At 33.6% G+C, this 20493-nt stretch overlaps 1 protein-coding gene across 32 annotated transcripts in view; it reads left to right on the plus strand.

The window, feature by feature from the left end:
* Window positions 1–20493, plus strand: part of Tbc1d5 (TBC1 domain family member 5) — a 453313-nt gene that overhangs the window by 143262 nt on the left and 289558 nt on the right. For 30 of the 32 annotated variants that reach the window (XM_076557560.1, XM_076557565.1, XM_076557551.1 and 27 more), the window contains one exon: window positions 18850–18981. The exons of the other annotated variants lie outside the window; for them this stretch is intronic. In XM_076557560.1, the coding sequence (XP_076413675.1) occupies window positions 18885–18981 (97 nt within the window). In that variant the 5' untranslated portion in view covers window positions 18850–18884. Of the gene's footprint in view, window positions 1–18849; window positions 18982–20493 lie in introns of those variants that run through there. 32 annotated transcript variants of the gene reach the window in all.

The following is a 20493-nucleotide window of genomic DNA, read 5'->3' on the forward strand; positions in this document are numbered from 1 at the left end:
TAAAGCCCCCTGCTGCTGTTGATTACACCTAGATCTGCTACTGATTGGAACTGTTAAAAGGCAAAGATAATGTGGATGGTTGCTGAATCATTTAATTGTAGGACTAATAAGAAGCTTTCTCTCTGGGACCCAACAGAAATAGTAACATTAGAATTTTATATATAAACTGACCAAAAATATTCTTTTGTACTTTAATAACATTTAGAGTGAAAATATTTACTCAAAACAAAATAAGAAAATGCCAACAACTTGGTTTTATTCCTAAGGCATAGAACAGAATCTGATCAGAGGAAATGAAAATATTAGAGAAAATTAATTCTAGCATGCTAGACTCTAACAAACTATGTCTATGAAACAGTTAATGCAGTAGTTGAGAGTGTAAAAAATAAAATGCTGAGGAAATTAATTAGAAATGATATATAAAATATAAGCCCTCTCCTGAGTAGCTTGCTTACATTTTTAGAATCCTCACCTAGGATTTCCATAATAAAATTTCTAGGATAGCCATGTATGTGCTATCCTAGAAATAGCTGGTACTCGCAGGTAATAGTTTGTACCTTATTTAAAATGTGAGATAATTAGTGCTTTGGTGGAATAAGCTTAGACTTACTTAAGGGACTGTGGTTATGCTACTGTGTGTTTAATGATAACTTATGCTATTACTAATGTTTTTTCTGTTCATTGTAACTAATTACTTAAATAGCTTATCCTTCACAAGACTTTGTGAGTTGTTTCTCGGTGCAAAATTCACTTGTAGTTCATATTATTTTGAAGTTGTGCACATCCATAACCTGAGTTGGGGAAAAAGCTAGTGACAATTTTTGTTTGTATCTCTTGTGTATGTTTTTTTGGAGTGGGGGGCAATGGGAGTTGGTAAATCATTGAGATAATAGCCTAAGTTGTTTTTGAACTTGCCTCAGCTTCCTTAGCCACACGAGTACTGAGATTATCATATTCTTTTAAGTAATATATTGAAATATTTTTATCAGAGAAATTTCTTAAAAGATGCTGTCTAGAAGAGGCTTGTGAGTAATCTGATGATGGTTTGAAGAGAAAAAGGGTTTTAGATTTGTGCTAAAGACAAGTTAGTGCAGAGGGCTTGAGACGGGATACTGATAAGAATAAGAATACAGTGGAAAACAGTGTTGGGGTCTCATTTTTATTATGTTTTACTAAATACTCCATCCACATTAAAATAATATGGGAATTATATTGACATCTAATATATATTCTTGCTTTTTTAAATTACAAACAATTTTTTGTTTTTTTCTAATCATGCTGCATACACTAATCAGTCAACAGGCTCTCATTATATAGCTCAGTGTAATCTTGCTTGACCTTACAAGAATCTTCTTGCCTCACCAACCAGCCTGCCTCGATGTGCCTGACTGTTCATTTCATTTTTGAGAAAGTAAAATGAGGAAGTTAAAATAGTAAGGCTTAGGCTCCTGTAACACAATACTGCAAACTAGAGCAGTGACTTGAGATGAAAATGATGCAGGATGTGAGTCTTTCTGAAGTCTATGAGGAAGACTCTCTTCGAGGATACTCTTGATGACCGTTTTCTCCCTATCTATAAATATACATTTCTCTATTTTATTTAAAAACAAAACAAGTTATATTGGATTAGATCTTACCTTAGTAACATCATTTTAACTTGATTACCTTTATAAATACCGCTTCCCACCTGTGAGGTGCTTAAGCTAGGCTATCACTATGAGTGTGGCAGCTCTAGGACAGCTTTGTTTGCTCTGTACGCCAAGAGCTGGGGACATATACATTGAAAAAGTAGGTCTATAGTTAATGCCAGGATAGGAACCCACAGCTATTTGTCTCTTTATAATTAATGCTCTGGCATAATTTTCATCTCAGTTCATTGATTTTCTTTTATAGTTATGTCTATAATTTTTGTACTCAATCATTGATCCAGTTTTAATCTTGTGTCAGAAATGAGCTAAGTTTGAAACATGGTTTAATCCCTTCTTTTTTTCTCACTGTTTTAAACCACCATGTTGGGAGTAATCTAAACCACCTTACATCTCCAGATACAAGTCCTGATTTGTTAAGTCTTAAAGAAAATAGCTTTACCATTTAAACATGATGGAAAATAATTAGCTGTAGCAGATGGATTTTCATGTACAATATTGAGGAGATAGAAACTAATCTAGAACTGTTGTTTCTGGAGTCTAGTCTTGAACCAGCATCTTGGCATTCTTGAAAATTTTAAGAATTGAGACTTCTTGGGCCTCATTAGGTCATAGAGAAATTCTAAGGGTGGAATCAAGGAATTCATTTTAGTAAGATAATATGACTTTGATGTACACTAGTGTTTGATACTGGATAATGAATATATGAACCTATATGACCAAATTTAATTGCTTTAAATAACTATAAAGTATGTAAAAGTTGCATTTCCAACCTTTGTGGTTATATTTGATGCTGAAGTTTTGATTAGAAATGCCACATGAGTTATAAGCTTATGCTTATGAAAAAGATAATTGATCTGTGTTGTTGGTTTAGTGTGTGTCTTTCTATAAATGCTTTATGAATGTAAAGGCAAACACAACTATATCTATCTATCTCTATCTATCTATCTATCTATCTATCTATCTATCTATCTATCTATCTATCTATCTATCTATATTACTTCCCCCTCTCACAAATGGTGACATAAGACTTTGATGTTTTTAATTACTATTATAACTTGTAACTATTTCTGTATTGGTACATTATTTATTTGCTTGAGGTCAAGAAATAAGGGTCAGCTTGGGTAAAATGCTGAAACCTTTTATGCAGTAAGTAAATGATGAAAAAGAAAGGAAGAAATGAAAGAAGAATGGAGTTTAAAGCTGTGCCTGTGGACTTACTGATCAGTGGCAAAGCACATGATCATCATGCATAAGAACTTGGGTTTAACCCCAGCCCCCACTACCACAAAGCAAACTCAAAGGAAATTAACAAAATAGTTAACAATTAATAAAGGAGGTAAAAGCACAAATAATGATGACTATAAAACATTGATGAAGGTCAAAATGATATAAATGAGAACACATCCTATATTCATGAATTGAATATTAGCATTATTACTGCTCAAATCAGTTTATAAATTCACTTCAATCCTTATAAAAATGCCAGTGACACTTTGTAAAAATAGAAAAGCATGAATTAATATCAGTTCATATGCAGTCTTAAGGTGTTCTGAATAGCCAAATGAATCTTGGAAAAAAGAGGACAAATTGGAGGATTGTCACTTTCTAATGTCAATACTTGTTACTAAATTGCAGTTATTGAAACTGTGGTACTTACATAATTAGAGACCTGTAGACCAGTGCAATAGAATAAGAGCAAAAGTGCCATGCTATATTTGCCAGTAGCTTCTTGAGTACCACGGAGATCACTATTTTTTCATCACAGCATTGTCAATCACTGTAGCACAGTGTAGCTATATATGCAGTTGAATATTAGCCTTAAAACACAACATGATGGACTTGAATCATGTGAGGTCAAGTAAAATAGTTATGAAAAACCACATGAATTTTCACTATCTGCATTTCTTCTCTAAGAGACAGAAATACTGGTGATTGTTAGGGTTTGAGGAGGGGTGTCTGGATAGTTATTATTTAATAAGTGTCAGGTTTATGGGATTGAATTACACAAGTATTTGCTGATGATAGTTGTATAGTGTGAATATGTGTAATACTGTTGCTTTTTATACTTAGACCAAGTATTAATTTTGTAATGTATATGTGGCATGAAATGATGTAGCAGTTATCATGTAACTTAGTTGTTGTTGTTTTTTGTTTTTTTGAGACAGGGTTTCTCTGTGTAGCTTTGGTGCCCGTCCTGGATCTCACTCTGTAGATCAGGCTGGCCTCGAACGCAACAGAGATCCACCTGGCTCTACCTCCCGAGTGCTGAAATTAATGGCGTGCACCACCACCGCCCAACATATGTAACTTAGTTTAAATAATTTCTAAATTACTTAAAATACCTAATCTAATATAAATTCTTTGAAGCCAGTTGTTCCACTGTGTTGCTTGGGGAATAATTATAGTGAAAGTCCTGTATTTGTTCAGTGCCAAGCCAAGTTTATCATCACAGATACCTTCTTTGTGTGCTTTTCTCAATCCAATGTAAGATGCATAAATACGAAAGCTGGATGCATGTGTATGCTCAGGGTTTCAGTAGCTACTGCTGGTGCATATTAGATTTACTTATTATGTATTTTCTGATGGAATGTGCTGCTGACGTGTGTACTTTTTAATGATGAAACAGTGTGACAGTATAGTTTTTGAGGTGACAGATCTACAGGAAGTAAGAAAAACAAACAGAACTTTAGTGTCTTTTAGCAGAAAGACTCCTGAGTTTCTTCAACTGAGCTGTAATATATTTGAGTAACTTCTTACTGCTCACATTGAATAGGAAGACTGTTTCTCTACTAAACTGTATTATATATGCATATACAGATTGATTAAATTTAACTTTTTATATATCTGGATAAAAGTCTTTGAAATGATTTTGGTTTACTGTCAATGGTTATATGGCAATCTTTAAACATGGTAATTATTGAGATACTTAATACTTTTGTAATTTAAAATGTATGATTTGAGGATAACTGCAATGGTGGTTTTAATTAAAACTCCAGTTTTTTTAACTTATTCTGTAGTGTATTTATGTGTGTTAATTGAAAATCAGAAATTTTATTTTCAATTTTATATACAGCAAGTTTCTATGTGTCTGCTTTCAAAACATTCTCTATATCCTTTTAGTTTTTCTGGTTTTTTTTTTCCTTTTTACATTCTTGTTAACCTAAAACTTCTTTCTAAGCATGTTTTTATTTTAATCTTTGGAACCAGAACTTTTCTTGGGCTAATAACAGTTTTATTTATTTGCCAAAATGAAGACTCTAATCTTCTTTTCTAGGCCACGATAGACACATCTGAAGACCATATTTTCTAAAATAAGAGCACTGTAGGCCCTTATATTTGTTTCTTTGAGGGATCCTATTTAGGTTAAAAATAAAATAGAAATCACCTTCTTTAAGACCATGTTTGGTTACTTAGCTTTACTTACTTAAAGAAAAAGCATTGAAACAACAATATTGAATTGCTTATGGCTGGGCTGAGCATAGTAGTACATTCCTTTTGTCCTAGTCTTCTAGAGGAAAGTCAGGCACATCTCTGAATTCAAGACTAGCCTGGTCTACATAGTGAGTTCCAGAACAGCCAGGACTACCTTGTCACTCTCTCAAACAAACAAACAAACAAACAAACAAACAAAAATAAATAGGAGGAGGGTGTCCTTGAATTGTCATTCTTTCGGTTATGTTTTAATTAACATTAATCTAATCCCCTTATTGCTAGTTAATGACTTCCTTCAGTTGCTAGTGAATGGATAACCGCAAAATAAGTTAGAATTTAGATTGTCAGCTACCTACATGTAAAATAGTTAAAATGGTTTATTGTATATAATTAATTTGAATGTCCATGAGGACTAGATTCTTACACTTTAAACACCAACATGGCCTTCTTCCTGTTCGGCCTCTTTATCTTGTTGATGCTGGAGAGAAGCAGAAGTGTTATGTCAGATATGCTATCTCAGAAGAACTATGAAGTGTTAACAGAAAAGCCAGTGTCTTGTGGGAAGATATTTATTTGTTGCTACAGATCTGCAAGTCCTGCCAAAGCAATAGGTAAAAAGAAAATGTTTATTTGAATATAAGTCTCGCTTTCTGTTCTAGTTTAATTTTTTATCCATAATAATTTAATAATCAGGCAGCAGACTTGCTTCCCAACCAGAGAATTACCTTTTTTTTCTGTTGAATTATTTTTCCACTAATGAAGAGACTATGAGCATTTTCATTTTATGGCATTCGATCTGTGATTAAATTCTCCATCCCCATATGTATTGTCTTGAAAAATGGAAGATTTCTGAATGTAAGCTGTTTAATTCTGTGCAGCTATACTAATTTTAGAGCGAGGATTATTCCTTACACATCAAGATGTCTGATTGTTTTGGCTTATTGACCTTTTATTTTTTTTTGTTTTTTTTTTTTGTTTGTTTGTTTGTTTTTGTTTTTTCGAGACAGGGTTTCTTTGTGTAGTTTTGTGCTTTTCCTGGATCTTGCTCTGTAAACCAGGCTAGCCTCGAGCTCACAAAGATCTGCCTGCCTTTGCCTCCCGAGTGCTGGGATTAAAGGCGTGTGCCACCACCACCTGGCAACCTATTTCTTTAGGGAAGATAGACTACAGCATTTGTACTTCCCTGGTGAGAAGGCTCAGAGGGTAAAGCTATTTCTTATCACCAGACTATTGATAGTGTGATGATGACCATTATTCCAATATATCTAGAATTCAGTGTTTATTAGTGGATATTGTTATGTGTCAAGTGCTCAAGAGTTTAATTCTTGTAAAACCTGTGAAATCAGTACTTAACCATTTTCATTTGAAGAAACTAGGCTACCAAGAGTTTCACCAATTTATCTAAAGTTAGATGATATGGGGCCTGAACAAGGGGTATAGATATTAGTGTCAACAGAAGTAGTTTCTGCGAGTTCCCTTCAGTAGGAATAGTAAAGCTAGTCAGTTTAAAGAAGAGAAGGTGATGGGCAGACTTTTCTCTCCTGGGTTTTTTTTTTTTTTTCCTTTCTTTCAGAGGAAATGAGTTACTTTCCGTTGCCTCTTCTTCAGTAGAAGCAGAAATATTATGATTGGCTTATGCTGAATTCATTCATTTTAGCAGTTTGAATAAAAAGACTGAGATTAGGGTACACTTCGGAGAAAATGGAACACTAGAAATTCACCTTGAGGAGTGCTTGGTAAACCCGAGGTGATTAGTGGCACCTACTCACTTGGGTATACATTTATTCATTCAGTGGTGTTTAGCAAGTCACATATGTTTAACACTAAGAACAGAAGAGTGTTTTAAAAGAAATTATTTTAGGGAGCAGAATGGACTGAGAGAGGTACTAATATTAGTTACTAAGTGAAAAGAGAAAATAAACAGTGATTGTCACTAGTAAATTAATAAAAGAATTCCTAAAGAGAAAATTAGAAAGGGTGAATGCAAGCAGATTATGAATAGTACTGAAAATCTGTGAGTATTTATACTTTAATAGCCATTACACTAGCCATAGACATTTGTATACTTAGTTATCAAAGTATATATATTGAACAATAGATTTAATATGTGAAAAATAATAAATTATGGGACAAAGTACAATTTTATTCATAACTCTGTTTCTCAAATATATGAAGTTCAGAAGTCATTTTAAGTTTTTGTAGTTAGGAGGCTATATTCATTTTTAAAAAAACAGAAAATATACTCTTACATATAAATCTCTCTTCCTCATGATTTCTTGACTTTTTGTTTGCCTAGAAATTTTAATGTGTTAATGTTTGTGTTTTTCAAAATAAGCGTGTCATATTACACTCTTTTTTCTGATTTTATTATTCTGTGTACATTTTTATCAGTACATTATCATTTTTAATGCTTCTTATTCCATTTTTGCACTATTAAAAGTAAAGTTTCCTTATTCATGATTATTTATAGTTTTTAATCACGATATCAGATTTTTGCATAGATTTGTCTAAAATGTATAATAGCACAATAACTTTGGATTAGTAAAATTGCTGTTTCAAAAAGTATAATGCATTTGTAATTTTTGTTTTGCTTTGCTTTGTTTCCCTTGCTATCTTCCTAGTTTGTTTGTTTTTAAAACTCAGGGGTTCAAGTGATCTTCCTGCTTCAGTCTCCAAAGTAGCTCAAACTCTGGATGTGCGCTACCCTATCTGTCTTTACATTTGTAAATATGATAATTAACTGCCTCCTAAAATCTTTCACATCCTTAATCAGGCTCATCTAAAATTTTTAATGCCTATTTTTGTACATCAGGTATTTACTAACTATATTTTGCAAATCTGATGGGCAAAAACCTATACTTATTTAAATTGATACATCTTTGTGAGTGAGGTTGTACATTGTTACTGTCTCTACATATACACATACATACAACTTGTAAGTACTTAGTGTATATACATATGTGTAACATTCACATTCCTGTGTCTTACCTGTGTTCATGTATTTAACGCTTCTGGATTTGTCTCACATGTTTTCTAAATGGAGACTGTTATCTTGCTTACCCACTAGAAGGTTAGGCTGATGAAAGGAGCAGTGTCTATCACCATTTCCTTCTCCCACCCTTTTCAGTTGCTCTTCCTCCCTCTTCATACTTTGTATGTGTTTTTGTGCTGTGGTCAATTTGAAGGCTAAAAGACACCACATTGTCTAAGATTCTCCACCCCAACTGATAGAGGTAATTTTTGCTCCACGTAGACAGTGTCTTACCCTTTGACATGTACAATAGAGATGACAGTCTTTGTAAATTGGACAGTACTATTTAAATGTAAAGCTTTATTGGTAATACTTTGCATTTCATATTATATATGCATGAATTTTCCTCTTCCTGTGGTAGGCAGCTGACTTTTTACTCACTGAAAGAATGACCTATTTAGTCTGCTATAGTTTTTTTTTTTTATCTCAGCATTTATAAACCAGTTTCACTGTTCCTCTTTTCTTTATTGTATTCATAGAAAAGAATCATATTTCAGTGAATAGTTGCAGATCTTATCCTTAATTAAAACTATTTTATCTCCCCTTCTCATCCTTTCTATTCATCATCTCCCTTCCCTTATCTTTCTAGCTCTTAACTATAATTAGCTAGTATTAACAGGAAATGTTTACTTTAGTTAAATTATTCTGAACATTTATTTTACTTATCAAAGGTTAGATCAGGTTGTTGTTTGAACTGGTAATTAAATGCAACCTAATATCTTCTCACATTTATATACACTATAAGGCCATTTCCCCTTTATTCCAAATATTTTATGATCTTTAAGGATGACCTTTTAAAAACAATTTTGTGTTTTTGGGAAATAAATCTGGTCATCTAGTTTGTTATTTCATGGGAGAATGTTAAGAGATTAGGTTGAAAATAAATAGTACATTTCAGTAACCATGGTCATATTCTTTATAATAGTTACTGAAAACAATATAATAGTTATCGCAGATTCTGTAGCTCAAATAGTGTAACTCAAAGGCAAGTATAATGTCTATGTGTCTGTAGAACAAGTACAGCTCAATTGATCCTTTTATTTGGGAATTGTACAGAAGTGTCTTGATTTTTAATGGGTAATTGAATATCTTTCTTTACGTTTTTCTATGCTAGTGATGTAATAAACCAAGTCCTCTATTCTTGGAAAACAGAGATTAATGAAAATAAATCATTTTATTCATGATGTTTACACTTTGAGTGGACTTATAAAAGAGTTTAGTGTCATGAGCATTTAGGGGAGAAGTTGAGGAAAGATGAGTTTCTAGCTGATTCTTTAGGTCATGTGGAATTAGGTAATAAAGGCGTTTTGTGTGTTGAAGGGCTGAGACTTGGTATTTGATATAGTTTAAGAAATATTCAGTGTGTAGGACCAGCAGAATTACCTCCTTTTATGAGTATTCTTGCTGGGTGTAGTGGTGTCCATCTTTAACCCCAGTATTTGGGAGGTAGAAGAAGGCAGATCCTTTGTGAGGTCCAGGCCAGCCTCGTCTACATAATAAGTTCCAGGACAGCTAGGGGGTACATAGTGAGACCCTGTCTCGGGGGGAAGGGGGAGAGTGTTCTGTGATTTCTCTCATCGAATCTTGACTATGTCCCATAAGCCATTCCTGTTACACCTTTCTCCTTGAGCCTGATGAAAACCCTATGCTTTCAATGTTTTATGTACTTGGAATGGAAAAACGTGTGCAGCTACTTGTCTCTGGACATTTATATGTTTCCTCTACCAAGAAGTGTGCCTACACCACACAGGTAGTCTGTTTCAGTTCTCTGCTTACATTCTACTACTTTTTATGTAACAGATACATATAACCTTAAGCTGTAATTAGTCATATAGCTGATGTCTTTTTGTTTTGTTTTGTTTTTTGAGACAGGGTTTCTCTGTGTAGTTTTGGTTCCTGTCCTAGATCACTCTGTAGACCAGGCTGGCCTCGAACTCACAGAGATTCACCTGCCTCTGCCTCCCGAGTGCTGGGATTAAAGACGTGTACCACCACTGCCCGGCCATAGCTGATGTCTTATGAAGAATTGTTTGTGTATATTGTCAGGACACCATGATAAGGAACATTGTATAGTGTGCTCAGCTTTTTATATATGTCTCCACAAAATTAATTTTTCTGTCAATCATGAGAAAACTATTATATGAAATTAAAATGTTTTTATTTCCTTTAGAATGCCATATTTTATCTAGAATTTAATTTTGTCTCATGAGAAAATATTTGAAGTAAAAGTAAAATCATCTTTAAAAACTAGAAATAATAGTTGTTAGATATCATACCTTATTTATGTTCATATATGTGTATTTTTTATGAAATAGACTTAAAAATTAATCACAAGATTTTCTGTAATTTATGTCAAATGTAGACCAGTTGTACTCTGAAATACTTTCTCTTATTTTTGAAATACAGGTTTTTTTTTCTTTTCATAAAATATAAGGATACTTGGGAATTCTAGTTGTTAACCCCCCCCATCAACCTTATTAATTTGGTGGATTTTAATTATTACTTTATGGCATGTCATCATTTATTTTTACATGGTTTTTGTATTTTATTTATGTGATATTTGATTTACGAAGTTTGCCTGTTACATAATAATTTGCGACATTACTTGCTTCTCAGAAATTTTTCTGAAAACTCAATCTTTTAGAGCTGAATAAAAGTGTGAAATTTTTCTCTCACTGAACTGGTATATTCAAGAGCTAACTTGGTAACTCTAACCTGAAGCGAAAGTAGGTTCTTTTTCCCCAAGTACATCGGCTTGACTCACTGGATTAGTAAAATGTACAAATTTCATGTGACTTTTTTTTCCATCTTTCCTAATTTTATTGGAAAAGGGGAGCCCGTCTCCTCCAAGGGCATGTATGTGTGCACGCTCATGTGCGCATATGCGTACCTGCCTGCCTGCCTGTCTAATGATGTTAGAAGATTTTGATCCTCAGCGATCCTTTGCAATGGTTTCTTTTTACTTTCCTGCTTTCTGTAATTACACCAGTATGTGTACTCACATGTGAAGATTTAGACCTTGGGGCCTCAAATGAGACAGAAGTGACATTTGCCTTTCTGGGTCTGGGTTACCTCACTCAATATGATTTTTTTTTTTTTTAATTAAATGGCTGAGGTGAGATGCACTGAAGTTTGGATCTTTGATTTTGTTCCATTGGGCCACATGTATGGTTTTGTGCCAGTACCATAGTGGTTTTATGGGACTGGCTCTGTGATATACTGTATGTTCAAGATCGTTTTGGCTATCTGGGATCATTTGTGGTGCTATATGAATAGTTTTTCATATTTCTGTAAAAATGTAGTGGGGATTTTGAGTGTGATTGCCTTGAATCTGTAAATACCTTTTGGTAAAATGGTCATTTTCAGAGTATTAGTTTTATCAATCTGTTAGTATGAGACGTCTTTCTATTTTCTAGTGTCTTTATCTGTCAGAAGACTAGAGATTGGCTGAAGCTCAGTCAGATAAGGTCTGACTCAGCCAGATCTTTGGGTATGGGACCTGGGCTATATCTGTCAGGTTGGGAAGAAGGTGTGGATGTCACATCAGGGTGATTCACGTGGAAAATAATTTCAGAATCAGTGAGTATGAAGTAGAATTAGAGTATATCAGTAGAATTTAAACAGTATATGAAAAGCTGCTGAAATGTGTCTTTTACTGTAAATGGAGTTGATATACTAACATGAGATTCTTAGAAAATTTAAGTTTTGTAGTTAGGAGAACAAGTATCCCTGGCCATGTATACTTTAGACATAAATATAGTTCCTTGATATTTGCACATTCCTATTTGAAAATCCTTTAATAATAAGGACTATTAGCTCTTTGCAAGCAACTTTCACAACAGATTTTGTTGACCGTACTGGATTTTTTTTTTTTTTTTTTTTTTGACATAAGGTCTCACTATGTAGCCCTGGCTGTCCTGGAACTTACTATACATTGACCAGGCTGAACTCAAACAGGGAGATCTTTCTGCCTCTGCCTCCCAAATACTGGAATTAAAGTCATGAGCTGCCATGACTAATCTGATGGAGTTCTCAACACTTCTGTGGTGAGGGGTTCTTTTCTGTCCCGTATCCACTTAATTCTTTGTTTTCTTTAATTCAGCCCCAAAACCACTTTATCCACTGTTATCTTTTGTGCTTGTGTGTATGTAGTTGTGGTTTTTTTGTTTGTTTGTTTGTTTTTTGCTAAGGTCCCTGTTGTGGTGGTTTGTATAGGAATGGCCCTCAGATGCTCATAGATTTGAATGCTTGATCACCAGGTAGTGCCCCAGCACTATTCGAGCATGTGGTCTCGTTGGAGTAGATGTGTCACTGGGCTTTGAGGTTTCAATTGCTGAAGCTGGGCCCAGTGGCTCTCTCTTGCTGCTGTCTGCTGATCAGGATATAGAACTCTCAGCTGCTTCTCCAACACCATATCTGCCTGCATATTGCCTTGCTCCCTCTTGCTCCCATGACAACAATGGATTAAGAACCTGTAAGCAAGCCCCAGTTAAATGCTTTCCTTTATAAGAGTTGCTAACACAGTTATCATCAGAAATGCTTCATCCATCAACTGATGGAAACAGATGCAGACCCACAGCCAAACATTAGGCAGAGCTTGTGAATCCTGCAGAAGGGGAGAAAGAATTTTAGGAGCCAGAGATGTCAAGGATACCACAAGAAAACCCACAGAGTCAACTAACCTGGACTCTTAAGGGGCTCACAGAGACTGAACCATTAACTAGGGAGCCTGCATGTGCCTGACCAAGGCATACTGCATATGTGTTACAGTTGTGTGGCTTGGTCCTCTTATGGGACTCCTAGCAGTGTGATCAGGGGCTGTCTTTGACTCTTTTACTGGCTTTTGGGACCCTACTCTTTTGGGACTCTTGCTAGGTTGCCTTGCCCATCCTTAATACACGGGGAGGCACTTAGTCTTACTGCAAGTTGATGTGCCCTGTTTTGCTGGTAGCCACAGGAGACCTGCCCTTTCCTCAACAGAAACAGAGGAGGAGTGGATTGGGGTGGGAGGAGGGGAAGCACTGGGAGGAGAGGAGGGAGGCGAAACTTTGGCCCTCAAGCTGTAAAATGAAAAACAATGGCAACAACAAAACTGGGGCTGCTGTGATCATAATGTTTGGTCACAGCAGCAGAGTCCCCAAGATGCCTGTGATGACATAAGTGCTTCTGCTCTTTTGATGACCAGGAGGTGGGGACTATAGAATACCTCATGTTGCAAGCTTCTTTTCTTTATCTTCTTCATATGAAGACAGCTTTGGAGTCATCTGAGGATATTCTGACAATTTTTTTTTTATAATGATAACTTGGTACTTTAAAATGTTCAGAGTTTATATAGTTATATCAGGATCTTTCTTATGGCTTTACAAGTTTGTGTACTGGAAAGCCAAGTGTATTACTATTTAATAGAATAAACATTTTAGTTATACTATAAGTCTCTTACATACTATATATTTCTTATACATCTTGCTTTTAATATTTTATTCTAACAGTATAAAAATTATAAGACTCCAGTGTATTTTAATTTTCTTTTCATCATTTTTCTTGATATAGAAAGTTATTATAGTCGTATAACTGAGAATAGACAACACTTGATATTTCAAGTTTATGGTTGATAAAAATGAGTTTCAGTGTTTTACTAATGATTGGTAATGTTCAATGACATGTATTTAGACAAATGCTTTTATATATAATTTATTTGGCATTGTAAGTACATTTATCTTGTGAGAATCAGACCCCCTATTGTCAAATGAAGTATTTTATAAAGGTTTGGAGTAAATAAATAATAAAACTACTTTGATATACAGTCTAACAATATTAAATATTAAGAATTAAAGTGGTCAATTTTAATACTTAATTAACATATTTAAAGTCCTTGTAGCTGTCCTGCATTAAAGATTGAAAGAATTTTTAAATAGGTCTTCATACTTTTATCTTGTCTTGTTTGTAGTTGATCTTTTAAAGAACATTGTTTTCAAACATAAATTTACCTTTAACTACTACCATTTCAACTTAAAAAGTTATTTTTCTCTTTTGTGTGATTTATGTAAGATGTTTAGTTACTTCAGTTTTTAATTATGAAAATAAAGCTTCTAAACTTATGTCAAGGAAGCTTTCTCTTAGAGCCAAGATGTCATATTAGGTTAAATGCACATCATATCATCGTGAATTCGTTCTACCTATGACACATACTGACTTTTGCTATCTTATTCCTGTTTGCTATAAAATTCTGAAGTAGTATGTTGAAACTTGTGTGGTTTTTATCCTTCTTCTTGTTCTTGTTCTTGTTCTCCTCCTCCTCCTCTTTCTTCTTTTTCTTCTCCTCCTTCTCCTCCTCCTCTTTCTTCTTCTTCTTTGGTGTGTGTGTGTGTAAAGGAATACCTCTTTGTGTTTTCAGTGCTTGATTTAATTATTATTTAGTTTGCCATCAGTCAAGAATTCAAATGAAGGAATAATGTTTATATGAACTTTTAAAATATATATATCTTTAGAATGACAATTCAGAATACTAATTCTAAGTAAGTATTATAAGCAGTGAAGAAATGAATGTAAATTGGAGAAAGTGAAATTTCACAGTCAATGAGAATAGATTAGTTTATTCGAACTTGTGTTTATATGCTATTTTAAATAGCACATGCTATTCAACATATTATGGGTAGTATTTTACCCATGCATTGCTAGCAACTCGAACTTTTAATTAAGAATACTTTCTATAAACAAAAAATATTGCAGTGTCTTTAATATACATTAAATCCCAACCATCATGACCTTTGAAATAGCCATTGTCTTGTAAGCTTTGTATTAGTGTATAAAATTTTTGAGATAGTCTTTCATATTTAGATTTAATATTGTAACAACCAGATTCATGTCAGAATTTGTAAAAGAAGTTTTAGGTATAATAGAACACTGAATATGTAATTTTTAAAGATCCATCAGGCCAGTAAGAATATAGACACATTTGTTTAAATATCTTTAATAATAAACTTTGCTTTGTAATAAACTTTTCCAAGTACATTTATGAAACATAAATTGGGGAATTCCTAGTAAATTTATTTCACATTTAAAAGCAACATTTTATTTCAATTTTTACAGGGATATCCCACTAGCAATAATAGACAGAATTAATATTTTTATTCTAAAAGATACAATAGGCCTTTACATTTAAAACAAAACAATGGAATCCAAGGCAGCAACTTTTTAGTTACTTTTGAATTAGATTAGTATTTAAATCTGTAATTAAAACAAAATGAAGAACATCATCCATACTCTTTATCACTAGATAACTTGAAAGTAACTTATTAGTAGTTTGCATGTTTACTTTGTTTAATTATAAATACTTTTCAGTGTCTCAGTTTTGATCTGTAGGCATCGTAAATTATGATATAGTGCTTTCCTTATTGTAAAGAATGATTGTAATTTCTATCTTTATGAATAGTTTAACTTTACATTTTGGCTTTTGGCTATTACCATAGACTTTGTCAAGTTCTAGCAGTGGTTCTCACCCTCCCTAATGCTGTGACCCCATGTTCTTCATGTTGTGGTGGCCCCCAACCATAAAATTATTTTATTGCTACTTCATAACTATAATTTTGGTACTGTCATGAATCATAATGTAAACATTTGATATGCAGGATATCTGATATGTGACCCCCACTGGGAGTTGAGACTCACAGGTTGAGAACTGCTGTTCTGAAGGATTATAATTAAGTCTAATTTTATTGAATCATTTTTCGAATTTTAAACTTCTCTAAGGAATGAAAAAATCCTTAAGTGTCTTTCAGCATCTTGAACAGATATGAACATCATGTTTTTCAGATGTAGGTGTCTCTTTTCTGTATTGTCTAGGCTTGTTTCCAGCCTTCCCCTGAGTATTGGGGACAACAGGTACAGACCATTATGGATCCCAGTTGACCCTCCTGGTTCCTATTTTTGAGACAGAATCTACTGTAGTCTAGTTATGAACCACCTTATTTAGTGTTAGGGATTGTACTCAGGGCTTTGTACCTTTTAAGCAAGCACCCTGCCAACTGAGCTATACCCCATCTCTTCTTTACTTTCTAAAATAGACTTTGATCTCAGTTTGATTGTAATCTGTTTTTCAGAAAGTATAAAATCCCTAAAATTCATTCATTTGTACTTGTAAAGCTTGTAAATCTATTCCATGGCAGTAATTATTTAAAAATTTGCATTATTTGCCAATATGTGCAATTTTGTAAGAAGATTTCACACCATCCTGGATAACTGTTGTCTGTCTTGACAAAACAGAACCAGAATGAAGGATGCTTCAGTTATTCATTGGCCTCTCCCTCTCGTTGCTTTATAATTGGTTTGTCCTATTGACTTTCTCCTGAGATACCCAAGTAATGCTGGAAAAAAAGTGCGAACTTTGGAAAAAACCAGAGTGTATTCAATACTCTTTAATACTATATGAGGCTGGAGAGCTGGCTTAGCAATTAAGAGCACTGGCTGCTCTTTCACAGGACAGGGGTTCAATTCCCAGCATCCACATGGTGGCTTATAAACTTCCGTAACTCCAGTGCCCGGGATCCAATACCCTTGTCTAGCCTCTGTAGGCACCAGCCATGCTTGCAGACAAAATACACATACAAACAAAAGTGAATGAATGAATGAATGAATGAATGAATACTTATTATGTGGCTGAGCAAATTTAATTAGGTTTCTCTTGGGTAAAATTTCAGTAAAGATAAAGAAGATACATAATTAGGTTGTAGGGAGAATGTGACGCAATATTTCCCCATATATTCATTGTTTTAAATATTAGCTGTTACTGGTAACACCTGCTACCTGACTTCCTTACAAATTTGAACTTGGTAATCATATTTTGGTTCACTGTGGAAGACTTACTTTGTTTTCATTTATTTGTTAAACTGAATTCATTCATTGGATTCTGTTTTATACTATAGCAACCTGTATTTTGTTATTCTCCATTGGATTCTATTCCTCAAAGTTCCTTCTATATAAGTTTATTGATTTGAACATACATTTCTAAACTCTGACAACTGTCTTAGATACATGAGGTTGGATTTTGTGGTTTTAGAAAGTCCTGTTTCATGTTCACTGTCTAGTTGCTTCTCTGTCACTGTGATAAAGTATGACCAAAAGCAACTTGGGGATGGAAGAGTTTATAACATCTTACCAGTTAGAATCCATCATCAAGGGAGACCAAGGTAGCAGCTCAAACAGAAATCCAGAATCAGGAACTGAAGCAGAGTGTGGAAGAACAGTGATCACTGACTTGCTCTCTGTGGCTTTCTCGGCTTACTTTCTTTTGTACCCTAGAACCATCTGTAAGGGCTAGCACTTCCATCAGTGTGTGAGATTCTCCACACCAATCATTAATCAAGGAATTCCCCTCAGATGTGTGGACATGTCAGCCTGGTGGAGATATTTCCTCTGTTGGTGTCCTTTTCCCAGGAGACTCTCGTCCTGTCAGGATAACAAAACCACCAGCACTTTCACAATCCCTTCTTTATTTTCCTAACTGTCTACTAATCTTGGTTTAGCCATAATCCCAAGGGAACAGGACTTATTTACACTGAATTGTGATTGTGGGTGAGCAAGGGAGCTGAGTTGTTCTCATAAAAATCAGAAAAACCACAAGAGTATATTACAAGGTAAGATTTTTTTTAGAGCTAAAGCAGATGGGATAGACGTTTTGAAGTGCATGAAGATTAATACGGATTTGTGTAGTTGTGCCTCTAAAACCTGCTCTCCATATTTAAATAATTAAATCTTATAAGATTGACTATTTTTTTTGTTGTTTTTTTTGTTGTTTTTGTTTTTGTTTTTCAAGACAGGGTTTCTCTGTGTAGTTTTGCGCCTTTCCTGGAACTCACTTTGTAGACCAGGCTGGCCTCGAACTCACAGAGATCCGCCTGCCTCTGCCTACCGAGTGCTGGGATTAAAGGCGTGCACCACCACCACCCGGCCAAGATTGACTATTTTATTTATTAAATGTCATTTTCATTGGACTTGCTTACTCATTATTTTTTCAGTTTCTTTCATATGTGATACTTACATAATTTTGAATAAAAATTGATGAAAGTGTTATGTAAATTGATGAATTGATTACATCAATTGTGATAACTATATAATATAGTGTGTGCTATATATCCATTAGGAATTGCAATTTAGAACAAAGGGCAACACTCATAATAATTTAATAATAATTTATGTAATTTAATAGTACTTCTATATAATCAATATGTTTTCCTTAGTGGATCACATTGAAAATGTGAACTCTAAATATCCACGGTAAAGACAAGCATAAGCGTAATACAACAAAATGTTAGCAATGGTTTTTCCTACTAACATTACTATGAGTTATTTTCATTGACTGTATTTTTTGTTTTGAATGTCCTTGTTAAAATGTACAGCTTTGTTAAACAAATGATGTTATAAAAATGAGATTTTACAAAAACTTTTAAGATAAGCGTTTTGTATAAATTTTACTAAAAATAAATGTAACTCCACATCAAAATAAAGGTTATAAATGAAGTCTAGACTTTTTTTTGAAGCATTAATGGCATAGAAATTTTTTGACTTTTTTTTTTTGCTCTTTTTCACAAGTCCTCCAAGGTACAGTAACAGACCCTGTAGCCTATAGAAAGCTTGTTGATGTCTACATGCTCATTTAATCATTTCATTCTGTCTAGTATTTCTTCCCAGTCATATCAGAAAAAAATATATTCATCTTTTTTCTTTTGGATTTTCATCTAGGTAATTACTTTTTGTGACTGTCTCCACTTTATGCAATGTATCATTCCATCTCTGAAACTAGACATCCTCTGCAATCAGAAGAACAAGAAGTAGGCATTGACCCCTTGTCCAGCTATTCAAATAAGTCTCTAGGTAAGTTTTGTGTGCAGATGCCATTTCCATATGCTGGGAACTTAACAGAGGGACTTCAGTAAGTTCTGTCCATACTATAGGTGTAAGTCTTTCCATGAAGCTAATCAGAACAACTTTAAGAATATTTTTCTAGATATGTATAGAATATTCTTGATACTAGTGAATACCAGAAAAAGCTCCCTTTGTATTGAAGGTAGAGGATATATTAACCAAATGTTTAATACACTGTCATTCTTTAAGAAAAGTTATATTCTAGACAATGCCTGTATATATAAAGTCATTGAAGTACAAAATGCTGTTGTCAAACATGTTTTGAAGAATCATAAACTGTTGGTATTGACTTTTCAGTTAATCTATCCCTTGCCCCCCTCCCCTCTACACATACATTAAATTGAGCTAAATTCTAGGATGAACTTTATTGGCAGTGATTCACATATTCCTTTTCTTTTCTGTAAATAATTGAAATTTGTGTCACACTATTGTAGATATGTGCAATAAAATTGTTAAGTTGTAGATTATTGAAAGATATGCATTGTTGATGTTCTATTCTTTAAAATGTTTCAAATATGTATGTGTCAGAACTAGATACTATTTTTCCATGTTTACTTAATGATAGACTTTCTGAAAGATATGAGTTATGAAAATTCTTGAAGCTTTATCCTCATTCTTGAGTAGTTCATTGAATGCTATTAAGTTCCTTGCTCAAGTGACTAAGCGTATTTTTTTTAACTCATGAAATGCATATATCAAGAAATCTATTTCAAACAAATTTGGTAAAATAATTCAAATAAAGTTATTTTTACCTGTATACTGATAATAAGGTCTGCTATGTTATTTTGGTAATTTTAAGAAATTAACTGATGCCTAATTTGGTCATTTCTATAGAAAAAAGCTCTTTATGAAGTGCATTTTTTATGTATTTATTTATTTATTTGTGTGTGTGTGTGTGTGGAGAGAGAGAGAGAGAGAGAGAGAGAGAGAGAGAGAGAGAGAGAGAGACAGACTCTTTAATGCTTTCTACACCCTGTAAATGCCATTGATATTTTTGTTGAAAATAGCACCTTTTGCCTTTCAAAATTATTTTGTGATTTTATTTTATTTTATTTTTGTTACATGAGGACTTAAAAAGAAAACTGTTTAGATTTTGGTAATATGAAAATTAATTCTCATTATTGTAGTTGAAGTATTTTAATATGTTGTTAGAAAGCCTGAAAGCTTTTCTAGTTATGTTTCCCTTAAATTTAATACTTGTAAGAAGTACTCATAATTCGATAAATGCTTTAAAAGTGAGTATGTATTTGTATTTGAAGCATACAAAATAATTTTGTCAATACTTTTTGAATATCTCTTGTTTATATGCTTATTTGAGAAGATCATTTTCTGTTGTGTTTTAAGTGAATATTTTTCTATGGCTATTTCATTAAATATCGAACATTTTTTTCTTTACCCTGGTTAAAAACATTTTAAATTAATTTTATCTTTTATTGTCTAAAGGAATGAGCAGTTACCTTT

The sequence above is a fragment of the Peromyscus maniculatus genome, chromosome 21 (assembly GCF_049852395.1).
Source record: "Peromyscus maniculatus bairdii isolate BWxNUB_F1_BW_parent chromosome 21, HU_Pman_BW_mat_3.1, whole genome shotgun sequence".
Taxonomy (NCBI): Eukaryota; Metazoa; Chordata; class Mammalia; order Rodentia; family Cricetidae; genus Peromyscus; species Peromyscus maniculatus.